At 36.3% G+C, this 17,139-nt stretch overlaps 1 protein-coding gene across 9 annotated transcripts in view; it reads left to right on the plus strand.

Moving 5' to 3' along the window:
- Positions 1–17,139, plus strand: part of SCAF8 (SR-related CTD associated factor 8) — a 175,651-nt gene that overhangs the window by 72,299 nt on the left and 86,213 nt on the right. For all 9 annotated transcript variants that reach the window (XM_063813592.1, XM_063813590.1, XM_003311555.7 and 6 more), the window contains 7 exons: positions 2,383–2,514; positions 2,997–3,109; positions 4,326–4,519; positions 10,001–10,101; positions 12,757–12,870; positions 14,459–14,615; positions 16,556–16,689. In XM_063813592.1, the coding sequence (XP_063669662.1) occupies positions 2,383–2,514; positions 2,997–3,109; positions 4,326–4,519; positions 10,001–10,101; positions 12,757–12,870; positions 14,459–14,615; positions 16,556–16,689 (945 nt within the window). The remainder of the gene's footprint in view (positions 1–2,382; positions 2,515–2,996; positions 3,110–4,325; positions 4,520–10,000; positions 10,102–12,756; positions 12,871–14,458; positions 14,616–16,555; positions 16,690–17,139) is intronic.

The following is a 17,139-nucleotide window of genomic DNA, read 5'->3' on the forward strand; positions in this document are numbered from 1 at the left end:
CTTTATGGTTTTTTCTGTAATCAAATTGTGTTCTGGTAACTTATGAATGCACATTGTAGAAATTAATTTCAGTGTACTGGAAGTAGAGAACAGGATGGAGGGGGTTTCAGAATTACCACTTAAAACTAAACGTGTTTTTCTCTCTGTTCCCTATCAAGCAAGTTGATGATTATGTTAATGGTGACAATGATGATGGCCATGTAGATTGCTATCTTTAATTTTTAAAACGTATTTGCTGTTAGCATGTAGCAGGAGCTTTATTAGGTATGTGGTAGGCTTGTATACATTTAACCCTCAGGCGATGGGCATTATGCCTCCCATTTTATCCCAGAGGAAGTTGAAGCTTGGTGAGATTAAACATCTCATGCAGCAGTGTACAGCTAGTGTTATATATTATCTGACTTAAGATGTGCGGTTATTTTATGCATAGCTAAGAATTTTAAAACATCGATAACTAAATGTAACATCCTTTTAAGTTGTAAGGATCCTTTAAGTTCATCTTACGAATTTGATAATCTTTGACAAAATATTGCACCTTAGAACTGATAAAATATGTTAAGTTGTAGAGCTAGGATTAAATTTATTTCAAAGCCTTTTTCTGCTGTATGTGAGAAATGGTTATGCATGTAAACTGTTCAGAATAAAAGTATTAGGAAACCCCCTCTCCCTCCCCAGCATACATCCTAATATTAAAAAAGTTTTGGCATTAATGAGTTTAACAAAAATATCACAAAATATTTTTAAGTATGTGTTACTTGTTAGGCAAGTGATACATACAAAGATGAACAGAAATGAGGTTGTGGCATCAGGTAACCTCTTCTCTAATATAGGAGCACGTACATCTGTATGAACACCTGGCAGAATGCTTTATTTTTGTCATAGAGGTACAGCTGAAGGATTCTAGGAGCATGGAGGGGGGAACAGTTATTTTAGATGGAAGAGATAGCAAACTTGAGACATTGGGGTCTGAACTTGACTTTTTAATGCAAACAGTAATATAAAATGGATGTTAATGATATTTGCTGCATTGGAACTCATGCCTAGAATTATGAGAATGGAATTTCATACCTTTTTTTGAAGAAACAATTCCGATATAAGTGGCCAGAGTAGGGGCAGTATTTTATGTCAAGCAAATATATCTGCCTGAGAACCCAGAAGTTGAAGATAGAACACAATTAAGAACATTTAGGTGTTGTTTAAAGAAAAAACAAAGTTGTAACTCAAAACAAACAGCTCGTCAGTGATGTAATAATACAAAAATCACAGAACTGTTAAGAGAGGCAGGAGGTAGTCGTGATGGAAGAATTTATCCAAACAACAGATTTGTTGAGCTATAAATGTAACACTTGGTGAATTGCTTTAGTCATAGTTTCATTTTAGAAGGTTTAGCAGAAGCACTGTAATCCTCGTAGTACTTTATGTTTTTAATGGTCTCTCTCTTAGCAGAATCAAGTAGTCTTAACAAGCTTGTAATTAACACCATGTTATTGAAGTAAAAATAAACTTGAGAGAGAGCGAGTCTGTTGTAAGAATCTCACCTACCAAAAAGAGAGAACTCTGGGCTTAGTTAATTACTCTATATATCAGTTCGAAAATTTCACAGCTTAGAATAATAAGATCCCTTTGAAAGGAATAGAAGTTCTGAAAAACCTCATTGTTCAAAAATGAATCTAATGAAGAAAAGAGAGTGGTAAAGAAAACTAGAACTGTTTTTATAAGGTAGATAGTATAAAACCTATGAGAGATTTAGAATGCAGATCTCGGCTCACTGCTACCTCCGCCTCTCAGGTTCAAGCAGTTCTCTGCCTCAGCCTCCTGAGTAGCTGGGATTACAGGCATCCGCCACTGTGCCCTGCTAATTTTTCTGTATTTTTAGTAGAGACGGGTTTCACCATCTTGGCCAGGCTGGTCTTGAACTTCTCACCTCGTGATCCACCCGCCTCAGCCTCCCAAAGTACTGGGATTACTGGCGTGAGCCACTGTGCCTGGCCTGTTTTTTCTTTGTAGCATTTTTTATTAATGCCAATTATCAGTGAAAATCTAGATTCATTTAACTGACTGCCATTATGTATTTTTCATGCTATAATTTATTTATTAGTCCTCTGTAGTTTATATTTTCACAATTGAAAATTTACTTGATTTTACCATTTTAATATTTTAGTCCCTTCCTTTTATGGAGCTGTTCTCTGCTTTTATATAAAAATGAGTTTATACAAATGTTTAATTTTGGATTGATTACTTTATAAATGATTTAACATGGAATTTCTTTTATGTATGGCTCATGTTTTTAAACAAGTAATTGTGATGTTTGCTGTGTTTACATTTTCATTCATAACAAAAAGTATCTCCCAATCTTTGTGTGTTTGTATATGTTCTCAATAGGCCACTCCTCAGGATAGTCAGGAAGGAACATTTGGGTCAGAGCATTCAGCGTCACCATCACAAGGGAGTAGTCAGCAGCATTTTCTTGAACCTGAAGTCAATTTGGATGATTCCATAGATATTCAGCAACAGGTAAAAGTAAATGTTTTTCTGGGTCATAAATTTCTAAAAGTAGCTAAAGAAATCATATAAAATATTTTATACTAGCAGTGCCCTGAATATCTTTTTCCCACACTTAAGCTCCACTTTGTAATTGTTTCACCTATTAGGCCAAGCTTGTCCAAGGCCTAAGCATGGCCCCTAGGCCAAGCACATGGCCCAGAACTGCTTTGAATGCAGCCCAACACAAATTTGTAAACTTTCTTAAAACAATATGAGATTTGTTTTTGCGATTTTTTTTTTAAGCTTATCAGCTGTCATTAGTGTTAGTATATTTTATGTGTGGCCAAAGACATTACTTCTTCTAATGGGGCCCAGGGAAGCCAAAAAGATTGGACACCCCTGTATTAGGCATTAATGCTCCTATTGTCAATATTTTTAAAAACAGAATTGTCAATGTATAACTCTGTCTCAACCAGCCTTTCTGTTTGTTTGCTGTTCTTTTGACTTTCAAGGATATGGATATAGATGAAGGGCAAGATGGAGTGGAAGAGGAGGTCTTTGAACAAGAAGCTAAGAAAGTGGCGGTTCGCTCAAGATCAAGAACACATTCACGATCTCGTTCAAGGTTCTACAATGATATTTAATAATAGCCGTGTGTGAACTTTAAAATGTTGGCTTTATTTCTTTGCATCAGGATGAAAGGAAATATTTCCTTGGGATGACATATTTTTTCACAGTCTCTCGGAAAAAAAGTTATTCCAAAAACAAGATAACCTTTGTTCTGTTTTAATTGGTATATCTGTGGCTATTTATTTCAGTAATTTACATAAGATTGGCAGCCATATCATGAGAGAGGGATTTTGAATTATATTTTATTTTAGTTAATATTATGATGACACCCAATTTAGAATATTGTTGCCCCTGAACAACAGTTAAGTCAGGCCATATTTCCTGGATTCCACTCATCTCACAGTGATACCAAAAATGGTTATAAAAATGAAACTACAAAATTTATTTTTATAAACATTAACTGTAATACCAAACCGTTAGGAAACAGTTTTCTTCATGAGCTTAACTTAAAGACATCAGTCTTTAACATTTTTGTATCCTATTTTTTGCGTATGAATGCCCCTGAAAATCTGAACAGTAAATGCTGTAAGAGGGGCAGTACGTTTGATGAGTTTTTCAGTCATTTCTTTTTCTTGTCACAAAGTTCTTTATATTTATCTATTGCAAATGAGAGCCTGTCAGTTCAACTTTCTCTAAACCCACCGCGTATCACTGAATTATTTTCCTGAAGCATTAACTATCTTAATGCTGAAGATATCTTCATTTGTCATTAGCAGCATCTTACTAAGCATTTTGAAGAGAGCTCAATGGCATGTGGTTGACAGGCAAAAAAGAAAGTGTTTCAGTGTCACCTTCTACAAGCACCATAAAATTTTATAAGTTGGAAACTACTAAGCAGAATTATGTAGTGGCCTAATGCTCTGACACTTAAATGGTCTTTTAATTTTCTTTGGTCTTTCATTCCTGTTCTTCTGTTTGAAAAATGAGTTGGAATGCACTAAGAGAAAGTGAGGCCCTTTCTAGAATCTTTTTCCTCTTCATTGTGAATAGTCACCCATACTCAGAATCATTGCCAACTAATATGGACCTAAGCAGCACATGGATTTAAGTAAAATGCATTTTTGAGACTTGATTTTACTTCAGAATATTTTAACATATTGTCACTAAATATAAGACAACTTTTTTGTTATTGTTTTTTCCCTCACTTAGAAGTGACAGATTTGGTAGAAAGAAAACATTGTCATTAGAAGTAAAATGAAAATTTTTTGTAGATCACCAAGAAAACGAAGGTCTAGGTCACGGTCTGGCTCTAGAAAGCGTAAACACAGAAAGCGATCACGATCCCGCTCAAGAGAAAGAAAGAGGAAATCATCACGGTCGTATTCAAGTGAAAGGAGAGCCAGAGAAAGGGAGAAAGAACGACAGAAAAAGGGATTACCTCCAATTAGATCTAAAACACTAAGTGGTAAGTAACATATATCTGCAACGCTTTGGTTTCAATTAATATTTAAAAAATAGTTATCTGCTACAAAGTCTCTCAGCCAAATTTTATTTTCAGATTAAGTTTAAAAGTGGTTTGGTAAATGAGTAATGTCTCTGGTTTTTGTAACATGATAGAGAAGAGAAGAAAAAGGAAGAACAGATTCCATTCAAATACCAAGGTCATTGAGGGTTGATTTTTTGTTTGTTTGTTTTTCAAATGCAAGTTAGAAAATACATATTGACTGAAAAAGCAGACTAGGCTGGTATCTGTAGCATGGACACAGTGACTTCTGTCTATAGTATTCTTAGCAATTATGGCCACCAGGTCTGTAGGAATAATTATTAAAGGAAGCATATACTTAGCTATATCTAATTTTTAAAGTAATTATAATGTTAATGGGTTAGCACTACAGGATATTTCCTACTGTACAAACTTTGCACGGTTACATGTTAGTCAATTACGTATGATTAGAACAGATTCGGTAGTGGGGTTTGGTTTTGGAGCAGGTGTGGGGAGGGTTCACTTGGTAGGAATGTTAAGCACAGCAAAATAAGTTTTAATTAGTGCCAAATTTTGCCTAGGGTATTCTTGGTGGGTTATGACTTTTAAGATGAACTAAGAGTTTACATATGGGCAAAGAAGTACATAAAATCGAACAAATTGTCATTCTTTCCAAAGAGCTAAACATTGATTGTGTTATCTAATTTCTGAAGACTTCCACGTAAATTCCCTCTGCCAGGGAGTTAGAAAAATAATTGGTATAATTTGTGCTACTAGAGCATCTTGGAAACCCAGGCCTATAATAAAAGGCAATAGCCATCTTCTTACTAAGTTTTGGGAGTTCTTGTAGGCCTTGGCTATCTTGCATGAATTTTACCTGGTTGTGAGAGCTAGTGTCAACCTGATAATATTGATTATCCTTGCTCTAGAAGTTTGTTTGTCCCTTAGGGTGAGGGTATACATCTAAACATTTTAGTGCTGGCTGATAAAAGAAATAATGTCAAACGTTTAACCACAAAAATCTCTACTGCGCTTTCTCGCATGATTACCATTAAGACGTTCATAATTATCTATTTATTTGCCAATATTAGAGTAAGGATTTTATATGGAGTTGCTCTCATATAATTTCTCACTTAATCTGTCATGTTGTTGATTTCACTGTTTACACAGTTTTTTTTTTTTTAAACCATTTAATTTTCTATTTTATTTTCCTTTAAGTTCTGGGATACATGTGCTGAACGTGCAGGTTTGTTACATAGGTACACAGGTGCCATGGTGGTTTGCTGCACCCATCAACCCGTCATCTAAGTTTTTTCTTTTTTTTAAATTATACTTTAAGTTCTAGGGTACTTGTGTACAAAGTGCAGGTTTGTTACATAGGTATACATGTACCATGTTGGTTTGCTGCACACATCAATTTGTCATTTACATTAGGTATTTCTCCTAATGCTACCCTTCCCCCACCCCCCCACCCCCCTGACAGATCCCAGTGTGTGATGTTCCCTGCCCTGTGTCCAAGTGTTCTCATTGTTCAATTCTCACCTATGAGTGAGAACATGTAGTGTTTGGTTTTCTGTCCTTGTGATAGTTTGCTGAGAATGGTAGTTTCCAGCTTCATCAATGTCCCTGCAAAGGACATGAACTCATCCTTTTTTATGGCTGCATAGTATTCCATAGTGTATATGTGCCACATTTTCTTAATCCAGTCTATCATTGATGGACATTTGGATTGGTTCCAAATCTTTGCTACTGTGAGTAGTGCCGCAGTAAATACGTGTGCTGTTTACATAGTTTTTAACTGTGGAATTTATTTTTTATTTCTGTTTTATTTTCATGGGCACAACAAACAGCAAAAAAGAAAATAAAAAGCACGTGAATAAAAAACGCATAACCAAATACAGGCATACCTTGTTTTATTGCACTTCACTTCATTGTGCTTTGAAGATACTGCCTTTTTTTTTTTTTTTTTTTTTCTTTTTAATAGATTGAAGGGTTGTGACCACCCTATGTTGAGTACCTCTCTTGGCACTATTTTTCCAATAGCAGGTGCCTACTTTGTCTCTATGTCAGCTTTTTTTTTTTGCAAAAAGTATTTTAAAATTAGGGTACGTACATTTTTGTTTTTAGACATAATGCTATTGCACACTTAATAGGTTACAGTGTAGTGTAAACATATCTTTTGTATGCACTGGGAAGAACAATTTATGTGACTTAACCTTACTGTGATATCTGCTTTATTGTGGTGGTCTGGAACCAAAGTTGCAGTAGCTCCAAGGTATGCCTATACAGTGAAAAATAATCTGTGATTGTTTACCTCACAACTCTCCTTATTCAAAAGCAGTATCAATTTCCTGTGGTTTGTATTCTTTCTTAACACATTTTAAACATATGGTAGTGTTTTCATACGATTTATTGGTCTTTAGCATGGATTTTAGAACACAAGGTTTTCGTGAATAGTCTAGGGGATATAAAGCACCAGTGAATAATAACATTCCAGGAATCAAGTGTCCCTTCTGCATGGGATGACAAGAATCATTAATGCTTTCTGGGGAAAATAATGGAGTTTCCTATGGGAAAAATGTGTAGAGAGATAATATTGAAAGAGATGGGAAATATAGAACAGAGTTCAGGGAGATTAAGGCAGCTGGAATATGCAGAACCAGTAATAAAGAGGAAAAAGAGAATGCCAGGTGCAGCGGCTCACACCTGTAATCCAAGCTACTTTGGGAGGCACAGGCCAGCAGATTGTTTGAGGCCAGGAGTTTAAGACCAGCCTGAGCAACAAAGTGAGATGCCATCACTACCGCCAAAAAAAAAAAAAAAATTAGTTTGGCAAGGTGGTTCACACCTCTGTAGTCCCAGCTACTCAAGAAAGAGGTGGGAGAATCACTTGTGCCTAGGAGGTTGAGAAGCTGCAGTGGGATATGATTGTGCCACTGCACTCCAACCTGAGGAACAGAGCAAGACCCTATATCAAAACAAAACAAAACAAAAAACAGAAGAATCCTTAAGGCTGAGTATACTGGCTCAAACCTATAATCCCAGTACTTTGGAAGGCCAAGGCGGGAGGATTGCTTGAGGCCAGGAATTTGAGACCAGCCTGGGAAACAGCAAAACCATGTCTGTACTAAAAATAAAAACTTAGCCAAGCATGGTGATGGTGTGCCTATAGTTTCAGCTTTTGTGGAGGCTGAGACAGGAGGAGGCCTTAAATCCAGGGAGTAGGAGGCTGCAGTGAGCTATAATTAGGACATTGCACTCCAGCCTCAGCCTGGGTGACAGAGCAAGACCTCGTCTCCAAAAATAAAGGGGCGGGGGGATCTTTTCCATGACAGAGCCCCAGACTTCTGTTAAGGGTTTGTGGTAGATTGGATAATGGCCCCCTAAAAGGTATCTACATTTAAATCATTGGGATTTTTAAATATGTTACATTGTATGGCAAAAGGGACTTTTCAGGCCCTTTTAGAGATCATGAGGTGGGGAGATGAACCTGGATTATCCAGAAGGCCCAGTTTAATCACACGGGTACATAAGAGGGAAGCAAGTACGTTGAAGAGAAAAGGTGATGTAATAATGAAAGGAGAGAGAATTTGGGAAATGTGGAGGTGGTTTTGAAGACGAAGGATGAGACCATGAGCCAAGGAAGGCAGGCAGCTTGTAGAACCTAGCAAAGGTAAGGAAACAGATTCTCCCCTAGAGCCCTCTAGAGGGAATGCGTACCTGCTGACCCATAGTAGATCTTCAGAACTATAAGAGAATATATTTGTTTTATTCTAACTTCATGTTATTTTGTTATAGCAGCAATAAAAAACTGTTACAAGGCTAGGCATGGTGGCTTGCCTCTGTAATTCCAGCACTTTGAAATTACTTGAGACCAGGAGTTTGAGACCAGCCTGGGCAACGTGGTGAAACCACATCTCTGCTAAAGATACAACAAAAATTAGCTGAGCATGATGACGCACACCTGTAGTCCCAGTTACTCGCGAGGCTGAGGATCACTTGAGCCCGGGAGGTGAAAGTTGCAGAGAGCTGAGATCGCATCACTGCACTCCAGCCTGGGCAACAGAGTGAGACCTGTCTCAGAAACAAACAAACGAGAAACAAACCTAATGCAGAGCTCCTTGAGACTTTGGTTGAAGATTAAATTGAATATGCATAGGGTAAGACTTACAGGAGATAAACAGCTTGCAGGGAAAGAACAATGACCAGGGACTCTGTGTTAGCTAAGTGATTCCTAAAGCTTACACAGGTCTAGAAGATGTTAGAGTTCTGACTAGCCAGAGTGGAGAGACCTGGTTGAAAAGCCTAGGGCACTCAGTAGTGATCTTGCCAAGGGTACCTTCATGTGGGGCTAAATTAGCCATAGAGTAAAACCTGCCTGAAACCTGTCTTATTATAGATCAAAGGTAGCCAGAAATGTGGACATTGACATAAATCCAAATATAACATATGAAAATTCTGCAAAGGTGTCAGCTATAAATATTTTTTAAATAAATGTCTTCTGTAAAAGAAGGCATGAACAGTACAGCTGAAAGTAGGCAAGGTGTCTCATGTTTAATATTTGTTAAGGGGATGTGGCTTTCAACAGTTAAGTATCTTTAAGTCTTTCAAGGGGTTAAGGGGTTCTGATTTGGCCATTTTCCCTTTGTATCTTCCCAGAAAGGATTGTTTCCTTAAGGATAAGATGCTGTTTTTAGATTTATCTCTTGATTAGGGAGACACATTCACTTAATCCTTCCAGCAGAGAAAGACGCTAGGTTCACAGGCCAGGTGCGGTGGCTCACGCCTGTTATCCCAGCGCTTTGGGAGGCCGAGGCGGGCAGATCATGAGGTCAGGAGATCGAGACCATCCTGGCTAACATGGTGAAACCCCGTCTCTACTAAAAATACAAAAAATTAGCCGGGTGTGGTGGCGGGCGCCTGTAGTCCTAGCTACTCGGGAGACTGAGGCAGGAGAATGGCATGAACCTGGGAGGCGGAGCTTGCAGTGAGCCGAGATTGTGCCACTGCACTCCAGCCTGGGCGACAGAGTGAGACTCCGTCTCAAAAAATAAATAAATAAATAAAAGGTTCACAAATGGGATTACGGTGAGAAGTGGGTTTGAAACTTTGTTGCACATTAGAATCACCTAGGGAATTTTACAACTCTCAGTTCCTGTCTTTGACACTGCATGCCACTCATCCTCTTAGAGTGGGACCCTGGCATCCACAGATGGTTCAGGTGTGCAGCCAAGCTTGAAAACAGGTGACATGTAAGTGGTTGACTTGGCAGAGATGTGAATTAATACTTGTGATTTTAGTTGTTTTTAAACATAACAGATGCAAGTGTTCATTGACAATTATTTTTAAATATATTATCTTAAATTTAATTATTATGTGTATTACTGCTTTTTCCTCAATTACTTTTCAAAGAAGTAACTATGTCTAGATGATTTAGGTCATTTGTCTCTTGTGTCTTGACAGTATGTAGTACTACTCTCTGGGTTGGGCAAGTGGACAAGAAGGCAACACAGCAAGACTTAACCAACCTGTTTGAAGAGTTTGGACAGATTGAATCCATTAATGCAAGTATCAGTTCTTAATAATTTAAGGTTTTAAAAAAGGAGGTTTTTATTAATACAAAGAATCACTTCTGTTCCTAATTAGCCCAGTAATGTCTGCCTTAAATAATACACATCTTTAAAAGGATTGCTTTACTTTGATAATGTCTGTGTTTATTTTGGTGCTGTTTCTCTCCTTAATTATTTTTATTTTTTAGTGGAATTCTAACAAAATGTTCTTGAGTTTTATAGCAGTGTACCATGCTTGATTCCTGACATCATCAAATGTTTGAGTTAGCAGGAACCCTATGTGTGGTCTGGTTTAATTCCTTTTTTTAAAAAACTGCCCCTGAGGAAATGGAGAGTTCCACAGAATTGTAGTCACTTGCACATGACCACAGAAGCAGTCGTGGAGACACAGCTGGACTTAGGATCCCAGTTTCTTTTGCCTTTTTCTTCTCACTCTCTCACCCTCTCGTGCTCTTTTACTCTCTTTTTTATCAAACAGAGCAAATGTTAGGTAAGAAAATCAGTATGGCCAGCGAATTGCTAGTAAGTTGAGCATAACTCTTTCACTCTTGATTCTTGCACTAGTTTTGCACCACTCAGTCTCCTCCTTTGAGTCTGTGTTTTATTCTTCATGAGGCCTGATGCTTTTCCCTGAGGGTCAGACATCTTTGGTTAGCTATTTTAATTGTTCTTTTATTTAAAAATTATGTGCTGTCTGTCTTTCTTCCTCCTGCTGTGTGGTGAAATGTTTTGTAGTCATTTGTTTGGGGAGACATTTATCCATCCATCCTGGTAAACAGGAAGTATGAGGAGACTTAATTCATCAGGCGTCTGATTTCATTCCCTGTGGTTACAGTTTTATGTCTGTGGGATCTTTTTATCATTATTTATCAGAAAATTGCCCAGTTTTCCTTTCTAGTCTTAGTTCCCAGTCTTCCTTAAATGGCCAAACTTGACTTTTCTGTAATAGTAACAGAATTCTTTATTTGAGTTGAGTTGAACCATTTTGCATCTTACTTTTGACTGTGTATGATCTTTTTGGAGCCTCATAAGAAGCTGGTTAAGTAATTCAAATACTGTTGTTTTCTAATGAGGAAACTAAGTGATTTGCTTGAGTTACACAGGTGATAAAAAGATGATTGGTTACGGATTTCAACTTGGGTACTTCAGATTTCTCTTTCTATACCACAAGAGTGCTGTCGACCTCTCTTATTCTTTTGTCTTTTTAGATTTTACCTGTCAAAACATCACTGTCTTTCAGAGTCTATAATCATATACTTTCTCTGAAGTTTCTTTCTGATTTACCCCTACCTTTAAACTAGTGATTCTCAGTTCTAGCTGCATATCAGTAATATGTCTTGACATTTGAAAAATTAGGGATGCCCATGCTCAATGTCTTCAAATTTTTAGCAAAGTGTCACAGCTGCATAGGTGGTTCTGACGCACAGCAGGAATCATTGCTCTGAACAGACCTTGCGTCCAAGTAGCATTTTGGATTTTCCTGTTTGATGATCGTATTTGTAATCTTTCTTGTATCACGGTCCCTTGAGCATCTGTTTGCCTTATCCCTCTCCTTTATTGTATTATGTTTTGAGAGCATAGTACTTATAAATAATAAGCACTAAGTTATTTTGTGAAATGAAGATTCATAATCCACTCATTTAATTTTGGGGACTTCAAAGACAAAGTCCATTCAGTTTGGCATTTAGTAGGTCATTGGTGAGCTTGAAGAGAGTAGAGTATTTTCCAGTGGGTTGGTGAGGAATTAGAGCTAGATTGCAATAGATAAAGAAGAATGTCAAGGTTTAGATATATTTCTCTTTTAATAAGTTTGATATTAATATTAAAGAGGCAGTAGCTTGAAGTGTTAGCAAGGCTGAGGAAAAGGTTTCTATGTAAGCTTTAATAACAGATATGGTTTATTAGGTATAGAGTGAAAATAAAATGATAGAATGCCTTTTGAGTTTCTCAGAAAGAAACAAATGCTGTGAATAGTTTTCTGAGTTAATATATTAAGGATAGTTGTATGGTCTGGTGTAGAATAGTTAAATGCTTTATAAATCAGTCTCAGATCTTAACACTGAGGCTATTTTCTTTATGTTAAAACTTTGCCAGAAGCACTTGAACAAAATAAAGTTTTATAAGACTGAAAATTTTTATCATCAATTGTTTCAGATTATGGATTTTATATTAAGGATAAGATAATTCCCCAAAAGAAGAATCCTCTTTGCATTACTCAGTATAACATTTGGAAAAATTGAAGTAATATTAGGAATAAATTGTTGCCTTCAAATATTTTGGCCATATAATACTACTTTCCTTTTATCTGGTGGTATTATATATACGAAGTTATACATTTTGTTTTGTTTTTAATAGTTCTTTTTCTGTATTCAGAAAATATTGCCATGTGATATTTAAGATTTCACATTTATCGTGGCTTATGATACCTAATTGAGTTCTGAATTTTGGGATTTTAAAAATTGAGTTATTAATTGTACATGAATTGTACCTACTAATAAACAGCTGGAGGAAGAAAGGGGAAAATAAGTCAGTAATCTATCAGAATTGAAGTATTAGTAAGTAGTCAATGTTTTGTGTCATTTAAACCATAAAATACCAGAATGAGTTTCTGTTCTTATACCTTTTCTTAAAACAATTTTTTTTTATTAGATGATTCCTCCCCGGGGCTGTGCTTATGTCTGCATGGTTCATCGACAAGACGCATTTCGAGCTCTTCAGAAACTCAGTTCTGGATCATATAAAATTGGGTCCAAGGTCATTAAGGTGAGATTTGGTGGATTGGAACTTGGGGTAGGGGGGCAGTATTTTTAATGTCTGTTATGTTAAAGTCTGAGTTTTTCAGAAGAGGGTCACAAGCTCTTCTTTTATTGGATTATTATAATGTCTCTGTATTATATTCTTTTTAAATGTTATGGACAAACCTCATCAGAAACTTATTGTTTCAGTTCGTTGAGTTATAGAATTAGATGTAGGTAAAAATAAGTCCAATAACGAGAACTTTAGTCAATTACTTCCTTGAAATTACACTTGCACAGCTTTCTGAGTCAACTAGGGCACCATTCTATGAGTACAACGTGTTCATTTTATAGTATTGTCTTTCATTCACTTTTCCTCCCAGTACTCCTTAACTATACCTTCTAATTATATTATTAATTTCTTCTTTTTTCTTGACATCTTTTTAAAATATAAACCAGGCCCTTGTGAAGAGATTATCTATCAGAATATTTTTATTTTCTTCCTAATCTTTATACTGAGAGTTTTTTTTAATATCTTTCCATTACTTTCTATGATTAACTCAGTTTGATTTCTGTTATTTGAAGTTTATTTATCTCATCAGTTTCTGCAACTGAATTAAAAACTTTAACTACTTTCATTAAAGTTAATATATGCTCATCTTTTTTCATTCATGACTGAGTTTCTTGTGTAAACTAAAGTGTCCCTAGTCTCCTCTGGAATAAAAGATTTTTTCTAAAATAACAGACCAGGTGTGGCAACTCACACCTGCAGTCCCAGCACTTTGGGAGGCTGAGGTGGGAGGATCACTTGAGCCCAGGAGTGTCTTAAGAGTAGCCTGGACAACATGGCGAGACCTCATCTCTACAAAACAACTTAAAAATTAGCTGAGTGTGATGGTATGCATCTATGGTCCCACCTGCTTGGGAGGCTGAGGTGGGAGGATCTTTTGAGCCCATGAAGTGAAGGCTGTAGTGAGCCATGATCATGCTACTGCACTCCAGCCTGGGCGACAGAGTGAGACCCTGTCTCAAAAAGTGAAGAAAATGCTATTCTAATCACCCCTCATGTAGGTTGACATTTTTATGGTGAAAAGTGGATTTGGATTTTCTTTGGAATTGCACTGCACTATTAGAGTTACAAAAAGAAGTGGAAATCCTTTATTGTAAATACTATGTCTAATGTAAGTTTTATTTTAAAAAACAAAACTGGCGAGGCACAGTGGCTCACACCTGTCCAGCACTTAAGGACAACCCCTGTCTCTACTAAAAAATACAAAAATTAGTTGGGCATGGTGTTGCCTGCCTGCAGTCCCAGCTGCTGCAGGGCTAAGGCAGGAATATCGATGGCTTGAGCCCAGAAGGTCAAGGCAGTGAACCATGATCATGCCACTGCACTCCAGCCTGGGTGACTGAGTGAGACCCTGTCTCAGACAAAGGGAAACAACTGGAAAAAAATTCTTTTGGCTACTATTAGTTTTTCAGCTTTGCTTTTCCAGCTGTTTTCTAAAACCAATTTTAATGTGTTTACATTGTTTAAATAAAATTTTGAACTTTTTACCTTGTTTTTATAGTATGTATATATAACCTTTCTTTTTTCCTCTTCCCATTTACAATAGATTGCTTGGGCTTTAAACAAAGGTGTAAAAACAGAATACAAACAATTCTGGGATGTGGATCTTGGAGTTACGTATATACCATGGGAAAAAGTTAAAGTGGATGACTTGGAAGGTTTTGCAGAAGGAGGCATGATTGATCAGGAGACTGTAAATACTGGTAAGAATTCTAAGGTCTTTTTATTGTTAAAAAAAAGTATGCTCAGAAGGTTGTAGCTGAAGTGAATTTGGGATGACAGCGTTAACTGTGTATCCTGGATTCATCTCCCAAAAAAGAGAAAAGATACATTACTATGCCCTAGTGTACATGCTTAATGGGACCTATTTTAATAGATGTCAAAGTATAGATTAGAAAGTATAGAAGTCTATATAAATGTAGCATTTTTAAATATATGTGTGTTTTTTTCAATTTGATACTTGAGAGTTATGTGTGGGAGGGATTTTTGAAACTAAATATTTCTAATTGCTTCAGTTTAAGTGGGAACTTGAGAAGTTTTTTTGAAACACTTTGCAGATTATTTTGAGTAGTATCCATGTTGAAAATAGCAGCAATAGAATCGTAGTTTAGGGAGTTCAGATTCATACAATGTTATATACTTTCTGGGATGCCTTTTACAATACCAAATAATCATCAGCCTGCTTTTTTTAATCCCCAAAATTATCTTTTTATTTTAAAAGATTTCAATTAAAAATTGACAAAATGATTTGCAGTTATAACCAATAGGAAATCTAAACATTTGAAAAAGAACTGAAATAGATGCATACACCTTTTTTCTTCACACCTTAGCTCTTTTATCAGAGTTAGCTAATTTTCAGAATATTTGTTTCTCAGACCAAGGTAAAATTTTGAACCATTTTTTTTCTTCCTGTCAGGCCTACTCCTCACCCCACCCCGCCAATGGCTGCTTATTCCAGTGTATTCACTTAATACATATTTTAGTTTCTGCTGTGTGTCAGGCCCAATTTTAGGAACTGGAATTATGGCAGTGAGACAAATAGACAAAAATTCTTCCTCTTGTAGAGTGTAGTGCAGAGGTCAGCAACCTAATACCCATGGTCCAAATCCTGTTGGTAGCCTGTTCCGTAAATAAAGTTTTCTGTTGGTAGCCTGTTCTGTAAATAAAGTTTTATTGAAACATAGCCATGTTCACTTGTTTTCCTATTCTGTTTTACTTTTTTTTTTTGCAATAACAGTTGAACACTTGCAGCAGAGAACACATGACCCATAAAGCCTCAAATGCTGTAAAGTTTACTAGCCTATGTTTCACACATTTATTATCTGTGAAAAAAACAGATAATAAACAAAATAGATAAACTATATAGTACTTTAGTGTCAATAAGTTCTAAGAAAAAAATCAGGGAAGGGAGATGGGCAGTGTGGGTGTGGAGGTATTGCAGTTTTTATGTGGTTGTAGAAGATCTGATGGAGAATGTGATATTCGAAAGGGTAAGGCAGGCAGCCATCTGGGGAAAGAGCATTGTATATGGAGGGAACAGCAAGTGCCATGTTTGTATTCAAAAACAAGAAGACCATTATAGCTTGCGCAGAGTGAGTGAGGAATGAGTAGTAGGAGATCAAGGCAGATAGGTACAGAGGGGCAAAGTCATGTAAATCTTATTTGTCTTACTTGATCTTTACTTTGAATAAGATGGAGAAGCATGAGAGAGGAACCATTAGAGCTTCTTTGTTCTCTTTTTGCATAGCTGTGTTTTCAGAAGGATTTTATTGTATTGGATTAATACTCTCCTAGTTGGTCTTCCTTTGTTGTATTTTGTGATAAAAAATTGAGTACGGTTAGTTCCTCTTATATCAGCCAGCCATTGAGATACATATCTATTGTATCTCTTCTAAGTGTTTTCTTTAGATGAAATATTTTAGTGTCTTTCCTTTGTGTCTCATGTGTCATGGTTTTTTGAACTCCATAGTATCCTAATGAGATTAATCTGGGCAGAAATCTAGAGTGGCACCTACAGTTGTGGATATATCTTAAAGATATGCCAAGGTAGATGAAGGATTTAGATGTGAAATAAATGAATACAAAGAAGAAAATGAAAAGTTGCACCTATCCAAAGGAAATCAATTTCAAATATTTTGTTTAGAGTGGGAAACTGTGAAAAGCTCAGAACCTGTTAAAGAGACGGTCCAGACAACTCAGAGCCCAACTCCAGTTGAAAAGGAGACAGTGGTCACAACCCAGGCAGAGGTTTTCCCTCCTCCTGTTGCTATGTTGCAGGTTAGTGTTGAAGTGGGGTTTTTTTTTTTTTCTTGTGTTGTTTTACATTTCTGTTTTTAATCATGTATTTACTTTATAAAACCGGAATGAAAATCTCCATATCAGAATAAACGTTTGTCAGTAGTGTTAGAGAAAAGAATATTTCTTTTAAATAAAAAAAAAGTCTGCTAATGCTGTGGTATCATTGTGCTATAAACACCTTAGGTTTAAAATAAAGGTAAATATGGAAATATTGTTTCTGAAAACTCAGAGGATTTTTTTAGGTTCATGTTTTTCTGAGGAGTCAAATTGATAGAACAGTAAGTTATTTTAATGAGTTTGATTAAAATTTTTTGAAAAATTATTTTTAGAAATGATGTCATTCATATTTAAATATGTTTGTTTATTGAACAAATATTTATTGAGTACTGGCTCTGTGACACTCACTCTTCTAGGTATCAGTGAAAAACC

The sequence above is a fragment of the Pan troglodytes genome, chromosome 5 (genome assembly GCF_028858775.2).
Source record: "Pan troglodytes isolate AG18354 chromosome 5, NHGRI_mPanTro3-v2.0_pri, whole genome shotgun sequence".
NCBI classification, from domain to species: Eukaryota; Metazoa; Chordata; class Mammalia; order Primates; family Hominidae; genus Pan; species Pan troglodytes.